The following is a 23,564-nucleotide window of genomic DNA, read 5'->3' as shown; positions in this document are numbered from 1 at the left end:
TACAATTTGACAATTTGGTCTTTGAGGGAAATTGGTATGAGTGAGGGTCTATTAAATTTGATCATTTTGTTGAAGTAATGTTTGTTTAAAACATATTTTATTTATTTACCTTATTGTAAATAAGTTTTTGTAAATAATGATTCTAACCTATTAAACCTTACTTTATTTTTATTTTTTTTGGTTTTATCCTTTTCTGTTGGCAACTAACTAGACATCACTTTTAGGAATTAAGGATGCATGTAGCTAGTACAAAGGGTGCACCTAAAAATTCAAAGGAAGTAATATATGATACAGTCTTATCACATGAAGAAAAAGCGGAAATCTAACATTGTGTTGGCATGCCCCTTCATTATTATTGGGTTATAAATATCGAATCTAAAAAAACAAAAATAATAAAATGATATATTTGTAGAAATAGAGATTTGGGAAAAAAAAACTTTTAAAAATAGTTCAATTTTTTAGGAGAATAAATTATCTTCAATAAATTTTAGAGAGAATAAATTATGGATTATATCATATTAAAAATAATTATACATTCTCATGCATCGCGTGAGACTGCGAGTAGTCTATATCTATATATTACTAAAAATTGAAGCGTAGTATTTAATGTTGCTATGCTCATGTTAAGCCACATCAACATTTTTTGTTTCTAATTTTTCTTTTTATATTTTTTTAAACATTTTCTCATTGAAGGTGACTTAGAAACTCCATTATTTAAAAATTAAAATATCTTTTAACTATTATGTTTATTATTAATTTTCCAAAACTCTCTCTCCCATTTACCTTTTCATTTATATCTATATCTATATATTTATATATTACTAAAAGCTAAAGCGTAGCATTTAATGTTACTACGCTCACGTTGAGCCACGTTAGCAACCATGTCATTATCAATTTTTTTCCAATTTTTTATACAATTTTTTAAACATTTAAAGTGAATTAAAAATAAAATATATTGCAATCAAAATATCATATTTATCTTTTTTTAACTATTCTTATTTATTATTAAATTTTCAATTCCATTTTAACTTTTCATATCCCCACTACTCATAATATCACTATTATTCTATCCTTTTATCTTCCTTTATTTTTTACTTTTCTTATTCTTATCCCCAAACTATAAAATTGTCATTCCCTTTCTTATTCCATGCATAATTTTCTATTTTTCCACACACAAAAAACTCTCTCTCTCTCTCTCTAGTTTTTGGTATATATATATATATATATATATATATATATATATATATATATATATATATATATATATATATATATTATTTTAGTGTAACAGGTTGACCATCAAAACATGCTGATACAGTACTAGAAGTTCCACCAAATGCATTGCAGAAATTAGTTTTAGACTGCCGAAAGTTAGTCAATTTGCTAAAATTGGAATTGACGTGTAATTAGAGTTGTAAATGAGTCGAGCTTTGTCGAGTAGTGAATGTTCAAACTCGACTCAACAGCAAAAGTAGAATGTTCAAGCTTGGCTTGAATTTGATACGAGCTTAAAAATAATGTTCAAGCTTGAACTCGTTATAAGGTATAAAAGTTTGAGCTCGGCTTGGCTTGGCTTGATTCATCAGTCAAGCCAAACTCGAGCTCAATATCAAGCCCAAACTCAAGCTCAATATCATGCTTTTGAGCTTAAGATCCAAAACAAGTATATTATCAAGCCTATATCAAGTCTCTCATAAATTAGCCTAAACTCAACTAGTTTTGTTACTTTTGTATCGAGTCTTGGTGTTCACGAGTTTGTTCATGAACAATATTTTTTACTCGAGCTCAACTCGTTTATTAAACAAGCCTAAAACTAAAGCTTAAACTTGGCTTGTTTATAAACAAACAAACATGAACGAGCTTTTTATCAAGCTAAGCTCGAGCTGTATATGAACGACTTGGTTCATTTATAGCCCTATATTAAATAAGCCTAAAACTAAAGCTTAAACTTGACTTGTTTATAAACAAACAAACATGAACGAGCTTTTTATCGAGCTAAGCTCGAGCTGTATATGAACGACTTGGTTCATTTATAGCCCTACGTGTAATCCAGCTTGACCTTTTAGTGAAGGGGCAAAGAGGGACTTCATGAAAGACACATTTTGGCATGTATCCCATACACTAGAGCAAAAGTTATTTGTTGCTTGGCTAGATTGGGACGAATTTGCTGGTTAAGGTATAGAACCAGTTGTAAATAGCTCAACTAAAAATGGACCGCATCTCTATGAACCATGATAACAAAGAATTGAAACACATCATAATTCATACATCTTTTGGGTTGATACGATTTAGTTTTGTGTTTTTATGTTGTTATCTTTTTTATTCTCATTGATTGTTAAATGCTATATTATTACATTATAAAGATATTATATAAAAATATAATGTTATTTTATTACATAGCATAACTAAAATAATTTGGTGTTTATTGCTATACATTTCATTTTTACTATTTTTCTTTACATCTTATTTTATTCAACGTGTCAATTTAGCAACATCCTCCATATCATTAAATTATTTATATTTTGTCTCATTTTTTTGAAATTAAACATACAATATTTTATTTAAATTCAATAAATAAAAATTGTTTTTATAAAGTCTTCCCATGAAATGTTACAATGCATCAATGGAAAAATGAAATACTAAACAAATTCCAATTTAGAAACACTCAATTAAAAAAAAAAAAAAAAGAATAAAAAATTTTCTTATAAAGTATTCCTATAAAACATTACAATGCATCAATAGAAAAATATAACACAACATATGCTATTTTAGAAACACTAAATTTATAATAATATCAAACCAAACATATCATAAAATGAACTAATAGTTATGGACATACTGACTTCATTGCAGTAAAATGGAATGAAAAAATAAATAAAAATAAATGTTACAATGCATATTTAGAATTATCATCAAATTTGGGAAAACAATAGGATGTTAACGAAGAGAGAGAGAAAGAGATTAGTAAAAGAAATCAAATGTCAATTAAATAAATTAATTAGTAACTGTTAATTGGAAAATAAAGAGACTGACAGCTAGAGGAGTAAAAAATTAATTAAAGATGACCTTATGAATGTCATTAAAAACTTTACAATGCAATTAAATAAATTGTTAAGTATACTTAATTAAATTATATAATCAACAATTAAATACAATCATACAAAATTTAAACTTAAAACTAATCAAACTCTAATCTAGAAAACCATATTTATTATCAAAACTAAAAGGAAGACGTTCTTCAATAATAATAGAAATATATAAGAAATAAAGATGGAAAATTTCAAAATCCTTTTTTTGGCTTTTCATTTAACATTTTTTATAAATAATAAAATATAAAAAAAATCCTTAAATGCTTATATTCTTCACACACATCATGACTTTTAAAAATCTAATGAAAGGTTCTAAGATTTTAACTCTCATTTAATGCCTCTATTATGAAAATCACCAGCCAGTAAAATATGATAATAGTGAGAAACGTAACAAACTAGATCTTGAAAAACTAATTAGCCACTATTATTACGGAATGAGAAATGATATGTCCACAACATTTTCACAATATTTTTACAACAAATCTTAAGTGGTAGGTTGTTATTGTTGTGGCAAAAAAGTAATCTTAGTGTTAAGTTTAAATTTGAACTAATAACAACTAACCACCTATGGTTTGTTGTGAAAATGTTGTAAAAATGTTATAGATGTAGCATCTCTCTTATGGAATAGATGTCTTTTTTTAATGCATCTAAGGAAATGAAATGTAGAGTTTACTTACGTAAAGATTAACGTTAAAAAAAATATGTAAAATTTTTTTTGGAAAAAAAAAAGTATATGTAAGGTCTTTATTAACTTAAAAGACAATGAAAAACCTTCACCACATCCTAGGTTCGAGTTCCTGCGGGAATTGTGATTGCAATTTTTGGTAAGTCCCAGAAAACAATAGAGCTTGGGGTGTGTGTGGGTTTGGGGTCTCCGAGGTTCAGTTCGAGCCGGTGGTACCTATTGGCTTACTCAAATGTACCGTGGGGCGTGAGACATTGACTACCACATGCAAGTCCCCTTTTTTCGTTTCTCAAAAAAAAAAAAAAAAGACAATGAAAAACCAATTTTTAATAACTACAATTGTCGCTACTCTATAAATCACACACAACACTATATTTAATATCCTAAACAATAGAGTTAGACCCTTTTGGATATATATCACTGTTAGTTTCTTTAAGACCTTCCCCTCATCTCACCGTGTGTATATTAAAAATACTTAGTATTCTCAACAACAAAAAATTCCTAAACAACTTATAAATTACAACCCAAATCAATCACACAATTACACAATCAAATCATGAACATGTAACATGAATTACCTTCTGAATTACTACTTGGAATTTTCACAATTATTGAAAGAGAATCGCCAAATTTAATTTTTAGAAAACATCAAGACAAGGTATAAGAATTTTAACTTTTTAAACTTCCATAGAAAAAAAAATATATTACCCACATTATTTCAACCCTTATGTAAAAGAAGGTTTACATGTAGCATGCAAAATATGTTTAATTGACTTAGAGATGTAAAAAATAGTTAACCGACTATGGTAGAATTAAGGTTTCAAAATTTAAATAAAACAATTCTACAATAACAAAAAATTATTTTGCGATTAATATGATTATGAAATGCATTACTTTTCATTAAATTAGTTCAAATTACATAATAATAATAATAATAATAATAATAATAATAATAATAATAATAATAATAATAATAATAATAATAATAATAATAATAATAATAATAATAATAATAATGAGACCACCCTTAAAAAATAATCACGCGCAACGCCCGGGTCCACGACTAGTATATCTAAAAGGTAAAGCTTAGCATTTATTGTTACAAAGTCTATATTTTTAGGTTGACAACCATAAAAAAAATTGTAACCTTTTAGAACTAAGTTTGTCTAGGGTTTTATTATCAAAAAATAGTTCGTCCAGGGTTTTGTCTAAAAATAATCAGTTAAAAAAGACAAATGAAAATTGGCATAGTTGAAGATTCAAGAAATCAAGAATTTTTTTTTTCAAAAGTGCAAATAAGTTTCACTTATCTCAACCGATCAAGATGCACATCTCAATTGATCGAGATTCATGCAAATTTCAGATCTAAGTTTTTCTCTCAACCATTTTATCTAAGGTTTTAATGAAACTTAAGGATATTTAAATAAAAACCCTTGAGCACGTTTTTATACATTCGAGAGGGGAGTGTTCTGTACACAAATCTGGAGTTTTTTCATCCCCTTTTGGAGCAACAGCTGGAGAATTTGTATAAACAATAGATCTGATTATTAAAAAAAAGTTATTGCATCCAATCAACCACAATTGTTGATATATATCCTTGAGAGGAGATCTCAAAATCACAAGTAGAAGAGTCAGTGAAATCAGAGTTGTGTGTGGTTAAGTGAGTAAGTGCTACATGAAGTAGCAATAGATTTAAGGGTACTTCTATTTAGGTTCAATACAAGTATTACTATTAACACTTTTATTTTTATTATATATTATTATTATTAGGCGAAACTACACTTTTGGTCCCTACATTTTGGGCCGATTCTTAATTTGGTCTTTAAATTGATTTTGCTCCTAGGTTAGTCCCTGATTTCAAAAAGTCATTTCTATTTTGGACCCTATTGTCAACCCAATAACAGAAAAATCCGAGATGGCAAACAGAATGCACTGTGTGCATAGTAAATGCTAACATGGTTAATAAAATAATATTAAAAAAATTGATTTGGGATTTTTAAATGCCACGTTAGCATTTAAATTGCCACATTAGCATCTAAATTAATAAAAAAAATTATAATTTCTTGAATTTAATTTAAACTGGAAAAATTAAAAACAAAAAAGATTTTTCAATTTTTAAATTTGATAAAAAAATTTATAACAATTTTCTGAAATTGTTTTAGTCAACTAGCATAACATCACAAAAATTAAATTTCCAATTTTCAGACCAAAAAAAGGAAAAAAAAAAAGTCAACCTAATACTCTACTAAATAAAAAATCTATAATAAAAACAAAAAACCAAACCCATGAACCGAGGATTTTTTTTTTTTTTTATATATAACTATAAAAGACAAACAATTTTGTTAGTTAGTAACGTTAGGAAACTATTTAGAAAAGTAACAAGTCAAGTCTAACGAACTCGATTTCACTGTAGCAAATCGAGTTTAAGAGACTTGATTTCCTGTTCACCATCTTTTTTTTTTTTTCTAGCCAATTTCTAAAAAATTGTGTGTTCAACAAATCAGGATTTAGTAATTTTCTTTAACACTTTCTTAGCAACCAAACAACAGAGAAGCCGAAAATCGTAGCAGATCATATTAGAAAATAAGGAACAGTAAAGCACCTTTTCTTGGGAGGAGGTGCGCTAGGGTTATGAGAACTGGGGCTCCAAGAGAGAGAGGAAGGAGAAGGACTTGGAGCGAGATCTAGAGCGAGAGAGAGAGCATGAGTGAGAGATGGAGCGCGAGCAAGAGAGAGAGAGTCGGAGCCGGAGTAGGACCGGGAGTGAAAGGATGAGCCCGACATAGACCCTGAAGGCGGCGATCGGCGGCCTCTTCGGCTTGGCTTCACCATGGTGCTGATTGGGGGCTTGGAAGAAGGGAGTGGGACAGCAGATGGATAGAGAGAGAAAAAAAAAAAAAAAAAAAAAGAACAAAGGAAGGAAGGAAGAAGATGGTGAACAGGAAATCAAGTCTTAAAGACTCGAGTTCCACGTGGATCTTTTGGTCCACCTCAGCTTTGCTAGCACACAAAAATCGAGTCTCTTAAGCTCGATTTGCTACAGTGAAATCGAGTCGAGTCCGTTAGACTCGAGTTGTTACTTTCTTAAATAGTTTCCAAACGTTGCTAACTAACAAAATTATTTGGCTTTTATAGTTATTTATATAAATAAAAAAAACCACAAACCAAATCCAGATATCTCTCTCTGCCCCTTGAGTTCTCTCACTCTCCGTTTCTCTCTTTGATCTGCTCCACTCCAAACCCTCTTCTCCAAACCGAGAGACCCATGGCAAAAGACACCAAGCTCCAAACCGAAACACTAATGGCCAAATAAAACAAAAATCTCTCTTCGATCTACATAGAAATCCACCTTGTTCTTCCTAATCGAGTTCATGAATTCCTTGGGGGCTCTCTTCACATCGTCGTGCATGTTGTAGCACTCGAAGTAGATCAGCACGTGCATCGCCTCCATCACACGGGACTAGTGTCATCATGTCGAAGCTCTGTTGCCAGCTCGAGGCATGTGGGTCATGGATCGGGTCGGGTAAAAGGTTACGAAATTGAAGGAGATGATGGTTTTTTGTGTGTTTGGTTGCTAAGAGAGTGGGGAAAAGAACCATTCAGATGACTCTCTCTCTGACCTAGGTTTATTGTTCCATGTGAGTGTTGATTTGTTTTAAATTTCTGGGTTTGGTTTTTTCATTTAGGTTTGATGATTTTCTGGGTGGGGGGTTTTAGGGTTTGATGATTTTTCTAGGTTGGAGGTTTAATGATTTTTCTAGGTTGGAGGTTTAATGATTTTTCTAGGTTGGAGGTTTTGGGGTTTGATGATTTTTCTGGGTTGGTTTTTTCATGTGGGTTTGATGATTTTTTGATGTTGGAGGTTTCGGTGGAGGAGAGGGATTTGTATGAATTTTTGCATGTTTATTTGTTAAGAACGTACAAGAAAAGAGAAGAAAATCTTAAATTATTTTAATTTTTTGGGCAACCCAAAGAATATGTTACCCTTTGATCTTTCGAAAATAATAAAAAGAAAATAATTCAACATTTGTTGTTGTTGTTGTTTTTTTCTAATAATATTATTAAATTATTTTAATTTTTTTATTTTTCTGACTTGGCTTTTTTTATTAATTTATATGCTGATGTGGCATTTTAAATGCTAACATGATATTTAAAATTTTCCAATTAATTTTTTTTAATATTATTTTATTAGCCATGTCAGCATTTACTATGCACACAGTGCATTCTATTTACCACTTCAGATTTTTCTATTATTGGATTAATGGCAGAAACCAAAATAAAAATAGTTGTCTGGAATCAGGGATTGACCTAGGATCAACTCAAAAATCGGTTCAAATTATAGGGACCAAATGGGTATTTTTGCCTTCTTATTATCAAAGATGGCCGCCATAATAGCAACCACATTAGTATGTCTAAAAGATTTCGTCTATTTTACACAAAAAACTTACTTTTTCTATTTTACACAATTACTTTTACAAAACACTCACATCAGTTTAAATATTATACACACTTTTTTTATTAAAATAATATTTTTTTCTCACTTTTTTTTTTTTTAAAATTTCCAACCTACTCCCACCTAACTTATAAAGTATCTGCCTCTCACTTTCCTCTCTCTCATCCCTCAAAGTCTCTGCATCTTTTTTTTTTTGACAGTTCAAAAGCTACAAGGAACAGAGAAGAAGAAGAAGAAGATGATGATGATGATGATGAAGAAGAAGATGATTGAAACATAAGGAAATTCCTCATCTCCTTCCTTAATTCTCAGATCTCTTAAGTCTCTGCCACCATTGGGTTTGTATTTGATTTTGATTTTGAGTTTGGGTTTGGGTTATGGGTTTTCAATTAATGGTTTAATTTTGAGTTGATTTTCTGTGGATTTTGGGTTTGATTTTAAGTTGATCTTGTTTTGGGTTGATTTTGAGTTGGGTTTGGGATGAGTTTTCTAATGGGGTTTGAGTTGATTTTAAGTTGTTTTGTGTTGATTTTGAGTTATTTTTTGTTTGATTTTGTTGATTTTGTGTTTGGATTATCAAATGTTGAAATGGGTTGTGGTGGTAGATTGGTGATAGTTGGGTGGTGCTGTATTTTTATTTGGTTGATAGTTTCTTGACCGGTGTTGGTCTGTAACAGAGGAGCAAGAATACAAGGGAGAATAGAAAGGCTTGAGTTCGTTTCAGAGGAAGAAGAGAGAGAAAAAAGGGAGCCAAATTGAAAAATTATTAAAATATCAAATACACGAGCTACAGTAACCGTGCATATATGCACGGTTACTGTAGTAATTATATATAAATACACAATTTTATACCCACTGATATAAGTTTTTTTTAACCAAATGTGTAAAATGAAGAAATTTTTATATTTTAGAAAACTATGCACCCACTGACGTGGATGCTCTATCATAATCCTAGTCCTAGACTCCTAGTAAACCCTTAAAAAAATAATAATAATAAAAAAAGTAAACCCTAAAAATTGGGATTGCTTTTTGCTAATGCACAGAACAAAAATTCACAGACCCATGAATCATAGCTTTTTACTCGTACTACTCGCTGAAGAATTATTCAGATAACCAACCCATTTGTCTGAGGCAAACTCGGTGAGTCAATTATGTTATGCTTTCACTCGTTCAGACAGCTACTATTGCTCAAACATAGGATGACCCAACTGGGTTTTCTTCAGCAAAATGCTTTCTTTATTGTGAAATCATATGCATCAACAGGTTTGTCTGAATCAAAACACCAACAACAGCAACAAGAAAAACATTCTTTTACAGTGTCTTACCTCATAAACTCTTGTGGGTTGTCCTCAAAATCTGCTCTTTTAGCATCACAGAAGGCACAATTTGGAAACCCAGATAGACCAGACTCAGTGCTTAGTCTTCTCAAAGAGCATGGGTTTACCAATACCCAAATCGCCAAACTTGTCAGAACGCACCCAATGTTGCTTTTATCTGATCCTGGGAAGACCCTTTTGCCCAAAATTGAGTTTTTCCTTTCTAAGGTAGGGGTTTCAAGCTCTGACCTCACTAGGATTCTCACTTCAAGTCCTTTACTATTGGTTAGGAGTTTAGAGAACCATCTTATCCCCTGCTATAATTTCCTCAAGAGTGTACTTGTGGTGGACGAGAAAGTTATTACTACTTTGAAGCGGTCACAGCTTTCTTTTCTATATGATGTAACCAATAATATGGTTCCAAATATTGCACTTTTGAGAGAATTTGGAGTACCTGAATCAGCCATCTCTTTTTTGGTGACTAATTTTCCGGGTATTGCGTTCATTAAACATGCCAGGTTTGTTAAGGCTGTCCATGAGGTTAAGGAAATGGGATTTGATCCTTCGAAATCGGTATTTGTCCTAGCAGTCCAGGTGATTTTGAAGATGAAGAAGCCAATGTGGGAATCTAAATTGGAAGTTTATAAGAGGTGGGGTTGGTCCAAGGATGTAGCTCTGTTAGCATTTAGAAGGAATCCAAATTGTGTGCTTTTATCAGAAGAGAAGATCACAAAAACAATGGACTTCCTTGTACACAAAATGGGTTGCCCGTCTGCAGACATTGCTAAAAATCCTTCAGTTCTAGGTTTAAGCTTGGAGAAGAGGATTATCCCTAGGTTTTCAGTTTTTCAACTTTTGTTAGTCAAGGATTTGATCAAGAATAAGTTCTCCTCAGCAACCTTTTTACTACCTAGCGAGAAGTGCTTTTTGGAAAAGTTTGTGATTAAATTTCAGGCCAATTTTCCTCAATTGTTGGATGTGTATCAAGGTAAGATGGATCTTCTGGATGTAGGAATTCAATCGGAGAAGGTACGTGGGATGGAACAGTTATAACATTTTGACTTCCAATTTTAATGTCTTTAATAATTTAAAGTTGGTTTGCATTTTTTAATTGATTGTGATATCCAAAGGAAGAAATCTGAAATATCTAGCTGTGACATAGTTTGTCAATTCCAAAGTTACACACTCATCAATCCTTGTGTTCAACATATTCCCTTTCCTTGCCACCCCAAAAAAGAAGGATTTTGAAATAGGAGTCTCTCTGTTACAGAGGGGATGAGTAATTATGATGGCTTTGGTATTTGATTGTATCCTGTTTTAAGTGTTATGGATCTCTTAGCTTGATCCCAAGATGATTATATCATATATCTGTTGCTTATGGCACTTGTCATGCGCTCAAGGCACAAAGTGCTATGCACCCAGTGAATTCACTATTATGCCAACCTACACTATGTGTATTGTAAGAATTAATGGAGAATTTGGAAAATTTTGAATTCTATTAACAAGTCATGTTCTAAGCCTCAAACTAAATAGAGAAATTGGTAGCATTCTTGAATTGAACTTCTGTAAATGGCTGGTGTTTCCTGCTGTATTGCTGCATATTTGACTTCAACCTTTTGTGCCCTGAATCCTGTGATTTTAATTTACTGTCTTTAAGTGCATTGTTAGTTTTGTTGATTCTGTTGGTGTCAAAATTTATGGGTGTGCATTGCATGGATGTTTAGTGCTTAATGTATGTAATGTGATCACAGACACGTCTCTCATAAGTCACTGGTTGACTTCTTCATTGCCATTGCCTGGGACTATATTTCTACTTGGTGTTGGACCAAAAGAGAAACACTGCTGCTACAACATCTGCTGTTGTTGTGGTGTAGAAATCCTCTCCATTTGAATACGCTGGTACTGCGTTGTTAATTAATTAGAGGAATGCAAATTATTTAGGGACGTACCCAGACTAATCAAGAGAAGAAAACTGAGTATCTAATAAGTACATCTATTTAAGGTATTTTCTGGCAACTTCCCAAGTCATATGGATTTCTGTTCTTCTTTATCCTTGAACACCGCCTCATGAGCATTACAAGGTTCAGAAACCTTGAATACAACCTAGGTGGATTGCCTTTTAATGAAGCTATGCATATTCGTTTACGATGTTTGTAAGTTTGGAGGTATATGAGAGTGGAATAGAAGACGTTTCAGTTTGAAGTTTGGAGGTAGAGTCCAGTAGAGTAGAAGGTATGAGATATGAGAAGCGTAGAGGAGAGGGGAGGGGAATTGTAACCAAGTATACCTCTCCTTATTCAGATGTTTTAAAAATTAAGAGGAAAATAGATCTCTCCCCTTGATTTGAATGTATTAAAAATTAAATGGGGAATAAATAGAAATGAGAAGATATCACCAAACTAGTTTAGAGAGAAAGCTTGTCCATTGTTCTTTGAGCCTTTTAGCCTGTCCCACCCACAGGCCACAGCCATATCGGCTTGTTTCTGCCCAGTAACCATGAGGTGTCCCATTCACAGCCATGTTGATTTGTGCATGTTTTTCAAGAAGCATCGTGGGAAGCTGGCTAAGTTTAACCAGAAGCCAAACAAATAATGAGATTGACTAGAGGGAAAATGGTTAGCAAGTCATCAACTTTCCAGGAAGGAAACATAAGGGGAAAAAGAAAAATCTGGCAGGTTACGGTAGGTGAAGTAGTGTATATAGTGAAAATTAGGTTCTTTACATGAAGAACTATGTATTTGTATACAATAAAAAAGATATAAAAACTATAAACAGGTATCTCAAATGACAAAAATATCTATATTAACTTCACTGGTGCTCAACCTGGGGTGACCCCTGCATATATTCAAAAGAAATGAAAGGAAAAAAAATAAAATAAAAAGATTGTTTTTCTTGGGACATCAAGATCCAACATTCCCATTTACTAGTTACTGCATGGGATGGGACCAAAAATATTGTACAATACATACCAGGCCTGGCAATACCTTTGCCAAACACTAATCACTACTCAACTTCTGGTGCCAATTTGTACTATTTCTGAAGGCCTGAAAGCTTGCTAATGGTTATCATGTCTAATTGGTCAGATAGGCAAGCTTGGATTTTAGTTCTTGCGCCACAAAACGCATGTGGGTCTTGCCTCTGGAGAGTCACGCATACATGCTAAGGCTATTGTCACTAGAAACACCACCTCCTCTGCTATTTGGCCTGTAGGTGGTGGAAGTCCTTGGTCTAGCACATCCTTAATAGAATTTCTGCACTGTCAGAAATTGATGCCACTGTTCTCGATTTAAATGACAAGGAAGATAGGAGCTACCTTGGGTGCCTTCCCATTATAATCTCTAATGCTGCCACTCTAAAGCTATAAACGTCACATTTATCTTTTAATCGCATTGTAAGCGCAAGTTCTGCACAATTATAAAACAAATTCAATATAATCTAATGAAACATTGTCACCAAAACATCTACCAAACTAATCAATGTTGACAAATTTACAAGAACCAATTATTTGGCAACAGGATATGAAAACAGTTACTAATATGGGAAAGCCTTCTTTTCATTAAGGGAAACATTTTTAGGCCAGAATAATAATTTAGATTCTAGAAGTTAGATTCTTTGCTTACCTGGAGCCATGTAGCCATAAGAACCAGTAATTGTTATCCAGTTTCTCTTATCTGGGTTCAACAATCTTGCAACGCCAAAGTCTTAAGAGTCGTGGCTCAAACTCAGACTCCAGCAATAATTCACAGTTATGTCTCGGTGCACAATTGGTGGAAAGCAATCATGGTGCAAGTAAGCAACTGCATGAGCCACACCTTGCACAATTCTCACCCTTGTATCCCAGTTCAGGTCCACTTTCCCTTCCGACCTGTTGACAATGCTGCTCTGTAAACGGTTTCAAATCCACCTTTTCCAATGCAGTACTTCTCATTGAAGCCCTCAGTGGCCTTCACAAGATCCCCAAATGTGAATTTACCTTCTCTTTCCCATATCAATGACTCGGAGTTCCCATCAGTCTATCCAACTCTTCTGCTTTCTTCATCAAAGAATTTGGCTTTCCGGTAAAATATTATGAATATAGCAACAATAGTTGCAAGCAATAAAAGGCCACAAACCGGAATGAGGACAGCAATTAGTAGTGTATTAGAATGCTTTTGCTTTGTGGAATGTGTGTAACAAGTACTTGGTCCTGCTGCATTTCCACATAGACCTAAGTTTCTGAGGTATGCATTTGCAGTTTCCTCTTCGAAAACTTTTCTAGTTGGGATTTGACCTCTTAACTTGTTATAAGAAAAATCAATGGAGCTGGGGCGTAGACTAACCATGCTCATAAATAATGCCGGGATCTCCCCTGAGACACTGGCAGAGCCAGAGGGGGGCGAGGGGGGCACCTCCCCCCCTGACTCCTATTTATTTATTTTTATTTATTTATTTTTGTATTAGTAGTCACATGGAGGGAAAAAAAAAGACTTCAATTATTTACACCATTTTTACTATTTATGATATTTTTCACAGCATTTTATCTTTGAATGATGCTAGAGATATTACAAATTTTACTACTTATGTCTTACAAATTGGCATGTCACCAATCACAAAAAATAATTTCAAACATTTATTCATTATATTTTTTAAGCAACACTAATCATATTTTTACTCCATCAGTTTGTAAATTTTTTAGTTGTTATGAATTGGTTGTTTTTGTTTATTTATTTTAATAATATGAAATATATTCATATTTGCTTACAATTGTTTATTTATTTTGTTATTATTGTTGATTAATGTTTTTTAGATAAATTTCATTTTTAATATCGTCTTTTAATTTTGCCCCCTCTAGACTAAAATCCTAGCTCCGCCACTGCCTGAGAGCTGGTTATGTGAAATGTTTGGACTTTCCAATGATGTAAGCTTTGCCAGGTTTGAAGGAATTGTACCTGAGATTGCATTGCTGCTGAGGTCTAACAAGACGTTCAATGCAATTAAATTACCAAGTTCAGATGGTATTTCACCCAATAGGTTATTGTTGCTCAAGTCCAAGCTCAATAATCCCCCACAAATCCCAAGCTCTTTTGGTATGTTCCCAGTTAATTTATTCTCAGACAAATCAAGTTCCTCAAGCTGAACCAAACTGCCTAGGCTCTGAGGAATCTCTCCTGTCAGAAGATTCTTGCTCAGATTGAGCTCAAACAAGCTTAGATTTCCCAATGCACTTGGAATTTGCCCAGACAATTCGTTTGAGTCAAGGATTAAAGAGTGCAATTGAGGCAACCTCCCAAGCTCACGTGGGATTTCACCCCAAAAATTTGTTTCTCCCCCATCTCTAAATTGGTTAGAGATCCACATTCTGCCCACTGCGGTGAGATAATGCCAATAAATTGATTGTCATTAAGAGAAATGAAATAAAGATTTGGATGAACCCCAAATGCATTTGTGATGTTGCCATTGAAGTTGTTCCCATAAAATCGCACCCTCTCTAGTAGGGAACAATTTCTCAACCATTCAGGCAATGGCCCTATGAACTTATTATTCACTGTGAAATTTTGAAGACTGAAGCCACTACACAATTCAGGTGGCAGTTCTCTAAAGAAGCTGTTGTTAGAAAAGCTTACGCTGTTTAGAGGACTAAATTTCCCAAAGTTGCCGGGAATATTACAGGCCAATTCTACTCTAACCAGAAGCTGATCAGATTGGGATGTGCTGAATATAACAAGTGAAAATTTTCCTACAATTTAAACATGGGTTTTATGCGACTTATTTCATGATAATCCATATATAGGTACCCCATATCAAGATGGTTAATTAGGGGTGTGATTTAATTAGATTGGAGTTGGCTGTAGGGCTATAAATTAATGAATTAATCAAACCGTTTATGAACCTAGAAAAATCTTGTTTATGTTTGTTTGTTTAGTAAACAAGTTAAGCTCAATTCCAACATTAGGCTTGATTATCAAGCAAATCAAGCTCAAATATAATAATGTGTTCATGAACAAGCCACTGAACATGAGGGCTTAAAGTAAATATATATAATACTATATATTTGTCTACTCATGATTTAAAACTTAACACTTTGCCCACTTATATTTAGCTCCGTTTGATCTCTGTTACCGACCGTTGGCTTTTCCGTTAAAAAACAACTTTTACCATCAAAACATAACATAACACGAATTAAAAAGTTAGTTTGAATTTTTTGAAAGAGCTCGCGTTAATATCGACACTTGGACATAAAGATTACGGAAATAAGAAATCCGTTAAGAAAAACCCCATAAAGATTTCCCGATGACTCTACCAAATATATTTTTCGGTATGCCCCTACATCTTGTGGATGGTTAGCAATAACTTGGATCATATCTGCCAATGGAGCATCAAGTTCAAAGCAAACCAGCTTGCCATTTTTTACCAAAAAAAGAAAAGAAAAAAGAACCAGCTTGCCATTGTCACAAAGTGCATATATTTGATCATTAAAATGTGCAACATCCATGAATTTCAAATTCTCTGGATTGGCAACAACAACCCACTCACCTTCCTCTTCTATTCAAAGCAGCTCTTAGTCTCACTCAAGTAAAAGCCAAACTATTCATAGGGCCAAAAATTGCGTTGACATGGAATGTTGACTCATCAGAAGGGTCCTTTAGAAGATTGAATTTGTGTACAAGGCGAAACCACTCTTAAATAACATAAATAATCCATTTGTAGGAAAAATTCGTAGACTTGAACAATTCATTCCAGGCCTGGCAGTACATCCATACACTAAGCTTTGTTTTCAATTTGTACTATTTCTGATGCCCTGTAAGCTTACTAATCGTTATATTGTCGAATTGGTCGGACAGGCAAGCTTGGATTTGAGCTGATAGTTTTTGTGCCACAAAACGCATGGTGGGTCGTGCCTCTGGAGTGTCACGCACACATGCTAAGGCTATGGTCACTACAAACACCACCTCCTCTGCTGTTTGGCCTGTGGGTGGTGGGAGTCTTTGGTCTAGAGCATCCTTTAAAAGAAATTCTGCAGTGTCTGAAACTGGTGTCGCTGCTCTTGACTTTAATGACAAGGAAGATAAGATCTCCCTAGGGTGCTTTCCCATCATAACTTCTAATGCCACCACTCCAAAGCTATAAACGTCACATTTATCGATTAATCTCATTGAAAGCGCGAGCTCTGCACATTAATGAAAACAAAATTTCAATCCCATAACAAAACGTTGCCATCTAAAACATCTATGATACTAATCAAAGTTAACAAATGAAAGAAGAAATAAATACATTTGAAACTAATCAAAGTTAACAAGTTAACAAGTGAACAAGGAAAGACATGCATTTGGCAAAAGGATGAAGAAAAAAAAAACGCTTGCTAATAATATGAGAAGCCTTCTTTTCTTTTTGGGAACATGTAGAAGTTAGATTGTTAACTTACCTGGAGCCATGTAGCCGTAAGACCCAGCAATTGTTGTCCAGTTACTCGTATCTGGGTTCAACAATCTTGCAACGCCAAAATCTGAGAGTCGTGGCTCGAACTCAGACTCCAGCAATATGTTGTTCACAGTTATGTCTCGGTGCACAATTGGTGGAGAGCAATCATGGTGCAAGTAAGCAACTGCATGAGCCACACCTTGCACAATTCTCACCCTTGTATCCCAGTTCAGCTCCGCTTTCCCTTCCAGCCCATACAATGCATTTCCCAAACTGCCTTTCTCTACATATTCATAGACCAAGTACATGTACCCCCTCATTGAACAGAACCCATAAAGCTTAATGATATTCCGGTGCCTAACTTCTGTCAACACACGAATCTCAGTCTCAAAACTCTGGCGATTGGCTGCTGGAATGTCAGTGGAGTCTGACATGTTGAGCTTTTTAACAGCAACAATTTGACCTGTTGGCAGTGCTGCTCTGTAAACGGTTCCAAATCCACCTTTTCCCACGCAGTACTTCTCATTGAAGTCCTCAGTGGCCTTCACAAGATCCCCAAATGTGAATTTACTTTCTCTTTCCCATATCAATGAGTCACAGTTCCCATCAGTCTCTCCAATGCTTCTGCTTTCTTCATCATGGAATTTGGCTTTCCGGTAAAATATTATTAATACAGCAACAATAATTGCAAGCAATAAAAGGCCACAAACTGGAATGAGGACAGCAATTAGAACTGTATTAGAATGCTTTTTCTTTGTGGAATCTGTGTAACAAGTACTTAGTCCTGTTGCATTTCCACACAGACCTGAGTTTCCGATGTATGCATTTGCAGGTGCCTCTTCGAAAACTTTACTAGTTGGGATTTGACCTGTTAACTTGTTATCAGAAAAATCAATAGAGGTGGAGATTAGACTAGCCATGCTGATAAATGATGCGGGGATTTCCCCTGAGAGCTGGTTATGTGAAATGTTAAGGCTCTCCAAACGTGTAAGCTTTGCAAGGTTTGAAGGAATCATTCCTGAGAGTGAATTGCTGCTAAGGTCTAACAAGACACTCAATGCAATTAAGTTACCAAGTTCGGACGGTATTTCACCCGATAGGTTATTGTTGCTCAAGTCCAAGCTCAATAATCTATCACAATTCTCAAGCTCTTTTGGTATGTTCCCAGTCAATTTGTTCTCCGACAAATCAAGTTCCTGAAGCTGGTCCAAACTTCCTAGACGCTGAGGAATCTCTCCTGTCAGATGATTCTTGCTCAGATTGAGCTTGTACAGGCTTAGATTTCCCAATTCACTTGGAATTTTCCCAGACAATTCATTCGAGTCCAGAATTAAAGAGTGCAATTGAGTCAAATTCATAAGCTCAGCTGGAATTTCACCTGAAATTCTGTTTCTTCCCATCTCTAAAGTGGTTAGAGATTCACATTTTGCCCACTGTGGTGAAATTTTTCCAATAAATTGATTGTCATTAAGAGAAATGAAATAAAGATTTGGATGAACCCCAAATGCATTTGTGATGTTGCCATTGAAGTTGTTCCCATCAAATCGCACTCTCTGTAGTAGGGAACAATTTCTCAAGCACTCAGGCAATGGCCCTGTGAAGTTGTTATTATTCACTGTGAAATTTTGAAGACTGAAGCCACTACACAATTCAGGTGGCAGTTCTCCAGAGAAGCGATTGTTCGAAAAGCTAACAATGCTTAGAGAAGGACTAAATTTCCCAAAGTCGCTAGGAATATTACCTGAAAAGTTATTGGTGTGAAGAGAGATGATCTGTAAGTTTCTGAGGCGAGAGATGGTATTTGGCAATTCCCCGTATAGCTGGTTAGCGCTGAGATCAATAACTTGCAGTGAAGTCATATTTCCAATTGCTGGTGGGATTGTGCCAGTGAGATTGTTTAAGAAAAGTTGTAGGGTCTGAAGGTTTGTGAGGTTCCACAGTGCTAGAGGAATTGGACCAGACAGGTGGTTGTTTGATAGGTCTAGTTCTTTCAAATCTTTCAAGTTACCTACCTCAGAGGGAATTGAACCTGTGAACGTATTATTGTACAGTAAAACAAGTACGAGCTTGGTCAACATGCCAATTTCCAGTGAAAAGATTGCTCTGAAGCTGCAACGAGATCAGTTCTGTCCAATTGCTGAAAAAGTAAGGTGAGATCTCACCTGAAAGGTTATTAACAGATAAACCCAACTCGGTAATTTTGATCAAGTTGGTTAAAGACATAGGCAATTCTCCAGTGAGTGAATTGGAAGCCAGGGCCAAGTAGCTGAGGTTAGTACAATGACCAAGCTCAGAAGGAATTGTAGAATTTAAGGCATTCCAATCAAGATAGAATTTCGAGAGCTGCTTGAGCTGACCTATTGAAGAGGGAATTTTCCCTTCAAATGAATTGTTGTACAGTTCTACAATTTGAAGATTGGACATTGACCCAATATTTTCAGGAATTACACCACTGAACTTGTTTCGTCCTAGACGAAGATCTATGAGTTTGGAAAGCTTGGTAATGTTTGGGGACACTGGTCCCTGGAACAAATTGTCAGTTAGATTAAGGTACTCAAGCTTATCAAGATTGGTAAATACCATTTCTGGTACTGTTCCATTCAACTGATTCTGGGCCAAATCCAAGTAAGTCAAGTTTTGGCAATAAAGTATAAATCCTGGGAACCCAGAAGTGAGGGAATTATAACCAAAGCTAAGCCAGGTCAACAAAGGCATGCTCAAGAACTTAGACCAGTCAGGTGTTTCTAAGTAGTTTGATCCAAGGTCTAAGTGCCATACCTTTTGAAGATTTCTGAACTGATAGGGAATTGTACCAGTAAGAAAGTTGTTGTAGAAGCTTACGTACTGGAGCTTTGTTAACTGGCCTATCTCCGAAGGTATTGGTCCGCTGAGTAAGTTGTTGCTGAGGTCAAAGCGAGTGACATTAAGAAATGGAGTGAAGTTGAACTGGGCTAGTGTTCCATTGAGTTTGGCACCAGAGATGACTATTTCGGAGACTGTTCCGGTTGAGTCGCAGACCAAGCCGTTCCATTTGCAAAGGTTGGTAATGTTGGTAGAGGACCATGAACTGAGAAAAGAAGAAGGGAGGAGGCTGTTTTTCCATTTGATAAGAGCTCCTGCTTGTGTTGCAGGTGATGCTATGGTCTTTAGTGCAAGTAAGGAGAGCAAGAAAATGTGAAGGAGAAGAAGAGGAGACATCAGAATTTTTGCCATGCTTGGTTTTTATGTTTCACATGTCATGCCTCTTGATCTAGTTTACTTTTAATAGCAAAGAGAGGTGGAGATATTTCCAGTGGTGTTGAAGTGAAACTTTTGGCATCTCAGTCCACATGTTAGAAGTCCATAAATTTCACGAATGAATGTTCAAATCCGATGGCTTAATAAGATTTATATATCTTTGTCTATTTTTCCTAGGAGGAGAAAAGGAGAGAATTGAAGATGGGATAAATTCACTTACAGGCCAATTTTACTCTAACCAGAAGCTGATCAGATTGGGATGGGCTGAATTTGATGGATGTATCAAAGTGTAAACTTTCCTACAATTTAAACATAGGTTGTATGTGACTTCTTTCGTGATGCATACCCAATTAAATCCATACCCACATACCCCATATCAAGATGCTTAATTAGGGGTGTGATTTAACCAGATGGGGTTGGCTGTTGTTCGTTTTGCATATTTTGAATATGTAACATGTATCACTTATTTTAAATTTTCTGTATATGAATGTGCCGAGTTTGGGCTGCATATACTAATTAATGTAACTAGTAAGTTGTCCATGCGATGCACGGATAATTTTTTGATATTTTATGTAAAATAGTTTTGAATAATGTTGTACATAAATTATAAAGAAAAAGTAGACTAAATTAGAGTAAAGAAACATATACATTTTGAGATATTAAAAATTGGTTTAGTTACTTCACTGCATATTTGTAGCCTTATTAAGGTAAGATTATTATTTTTTTAAATCATAAAAGCAAAAATAAATGCAAAAGAGTAACGGAACCATAAAAATCAACTAATTTGTGTTGTGTTCACATATTTCATACTATGAAATAAAAATATACCCAACTCTCTGGCTGTCTTCTACTCATCGATAGTGTGACATTAAGACATGGTGTGGGCAAGTGTGTATGCATGTGTCTTATAGATGATTTAAAATTAAACCATGGCAGAATATGACTTTACATTATGCACCAAATATTTTCTTTACTTATATACCCAAAACAAAAACTAACTAAGCAAATTACCTAAACCTAAATCATATTTAAGCCCCTAATTTAAAAAGAAAAAAAGATTACTAGTAGGGGTTTTTGTGTCTTGATGGTGGTGGGAGGCCAGTATAACGGAGGTGGTGACCTCTCAGATTCTTCTTTTGTCTCTTTTTCAAATGTTTTGTTAGTCTCAGATCTTTTATTTTAGTAATATATAGAGAAATAGTGCATTTTATTTAACAATCTACAACATTTTTATGTCTCTCTATCTTTCTCTAGAGTTTTATCTCTTTAGTTATTGCTATTAGTCCTTACTTAAAAAAAAAAAAAAAAAAAAAAAAAAAAAAAAAACTAAAACAGTGGGTATGCTAAAAGACATGAAGAATAATGAAATATGTGGTGTAAGTTTAGGCAATTAATGAGATATTAATGAAATAATAGTAAAATAAGATAATGTGAACTTTTGGGTAACAAAAAAGAAAAAAACTTTATGAAAGAGGTAAAAAAAGGCTAAATGCAAAATTAGAGTATCACGATCTCATGCCCTTTCGCATGAGGTCTCTAAGAGAGAAACATTTTGTAACAACTTTTATTCTACAATATTCCTCAAAAAAAAAAAAAAAACTAATTCTTTGAACTGAATAATTATAATGGTTATGTGTGTGTAATTTATAATTGTTATTTCACTGCATATTTATAGCCTTCTTAAGGTAAGATTTCATTTTTTTTTTTAATCATGAAACCAAAAATAAATGCAAAAGTGTAACGGGACCATGAAAATCAAATAATTTGTGTTGTGTTCACATATTTAATACTATGAAATAAAAGTATGTCTAGCTCTTTCACTGTCTTCCACTCATTGATAGTGCGACATTAAAATATAGTGTGGGCAAGTGTATATGCATGTGTCTTATAGATGATTTAAAATCATGATAAAATATGGCTTTACATTGCGTACCAAATATTCTTTCTACTTATATACCCAAAATAAAAACTATCCAACAAAACTACCCAAACCTAAATCATATTTAGTCCCCTAATTAAAAAAAAAAAAAAAAATCCGTAGGGGTTTCGGCATCTTGATGGTGGTGGGAGGCCAATATGACGGAGGCGATAGCCCCTCAGATTTTTCTTTCTCTTTCTTTCAAATGTTTTGTCAGTCTCAGGTCTTTTATAGTGAAACAATACATTTTAATTAACAATCTACAATATTTTTGTGTCTCTCCAATGCCTTATCTGGTTAGTTACTACTATTAGTCCTTACTATTAGTCCTTAACTATTTTTTTTCTTTTTTTAAAAATATTAAAATGGTGGGTATACTAAAAGACATAAAAAAGAAAAATGTGTGATGTAGGCTTAGACAATTAATGAGAGACTAATAAGATAATAGTAAAATAAGTTAATGTAAACTTTTGGGTAACAGTAAAAAAAAACTTAATGAAAGATGTAAAAAAATGCTAAATGCAAAATTAGAGCGTAACTTGGCAAGACCTCATGCACTCCCACATGAGATCTCTGCTTTTATATATATATTGATGATTATCCTTTATAACTCCTAATCACTAATCAACATGAGTCTCAAAAACATTGTGATAGGACTTTATCATACATAAAAAATAAGCATAGATTTTTATATCTTTACGTTTTTTTTTTTTTTTTTAAAAGGATATTGCTATTGTGTTCATCCTTATAAGGATTTAAGCATAGATTAAATTTTCATTATTTAAAAAAAAAATTCTTTGATTCCTTTATAATTTATATATTGTGTTGGTTTAAATGAATTTTTTCTCACGCTTTCAGATGATGAACTTTAGATAAGACGTTCAACTTTTATACGCCAAGCATTGACTGTAAGTCTTGTACATGGAACAAATAGAAATAAGAAAATATGGTCAATTTTGGTTGGCCTTAGCTTGATTTGTCTAGACATCAATTTTCTCTTTTGCCAAAAGTTCGACTTATTTTAGGCAGAAGTTTCCTTAATTATTACTTGTATACAAAATTCCAAGATCATTAATTTGGAATAGGTCCCTTACTAACCTAACCAATTGGAATAGGATGAAACTTCTTCCCATTCACACTAAATGTTGTGCACACTCCAAATTTTTTATGCATCTCATAATGATATATTGTTCAACTTTTATACACTAAGCATTGACTATAAGTCTTGTACATGGAACAAATAGAAATAAGAAATTAAGAATATGGTCCATTTTGGTTGGCCTTAGCTTGATTTGTCTAGACATCAATTTTCTTTTTTGCCAAAAGTTTGACTTATTTTAGGCAGAAGTTTCCTTGATTATTATTTGTATACAAAATTCCAAGATCATTTAATTGGAATAGGTCCCTTACTAACCTAACCAATTGGAATATGATGAAATTTTTTCCCATCCACACTAAACGTTGTGTA

The 23,564-nt window shown here is 33.8% G+C and overlaps 1 protein-coding gene and 2 pseudogenes across 1 annotated transcript; 1 reads left to right on the top strand and 2 right to left on the bottom strand.

Moving 5' to 3' along the window:
• Window positions 1–9,426: 9,426 nt before the first annotated feature.
• On the top strand, window positions 9,427–11,434 carry LOC142620626 (uncharacterized). The gene is made up of 2 exons (XM_075793967.1): window positions 9,427–10,572; window positions 11,201–11,434. The coding sequence occupies exons 1-2, from the start codon at window positions 9,427–9,429 to the stop codon at window positions 11,432–11,434; spliced, it is 1,380 nt and encodes a 459-aa protein (XP_075650082.1).
• A 1,139-nt stretch (window positions 11,435–12,573) lies between these two features.
• Window positions 12,574–16,015, bottom strand: LOC142620625 (uncharacterized; annotated as a pseudogene).
• LOC142619199 (uncharacterized) lies at window positions 15,884–20,181 on the bottom strand (annotated as a pseudogene).
• Window positions 20,182–23,564: the final 3,383 nt, after the last annotated feature.

This window comes from Castanea sativa, chromosome 12, assembly GCF_040712315.1.
Source record: "Castanea sativa cultivar Marrone di Chiusa Pesio chromosome 12, ASM4071231v1".
NCBI classification, from domain to species: Eukaryota; Viridiplantae; Streptophyta; class Magnoliopsida; order Fagales; family Fagaceae; genus Castanea; species Castanea sativa.
This window is presented reverse-complemented; position numbering and strand designations above follow the sequence as displayed.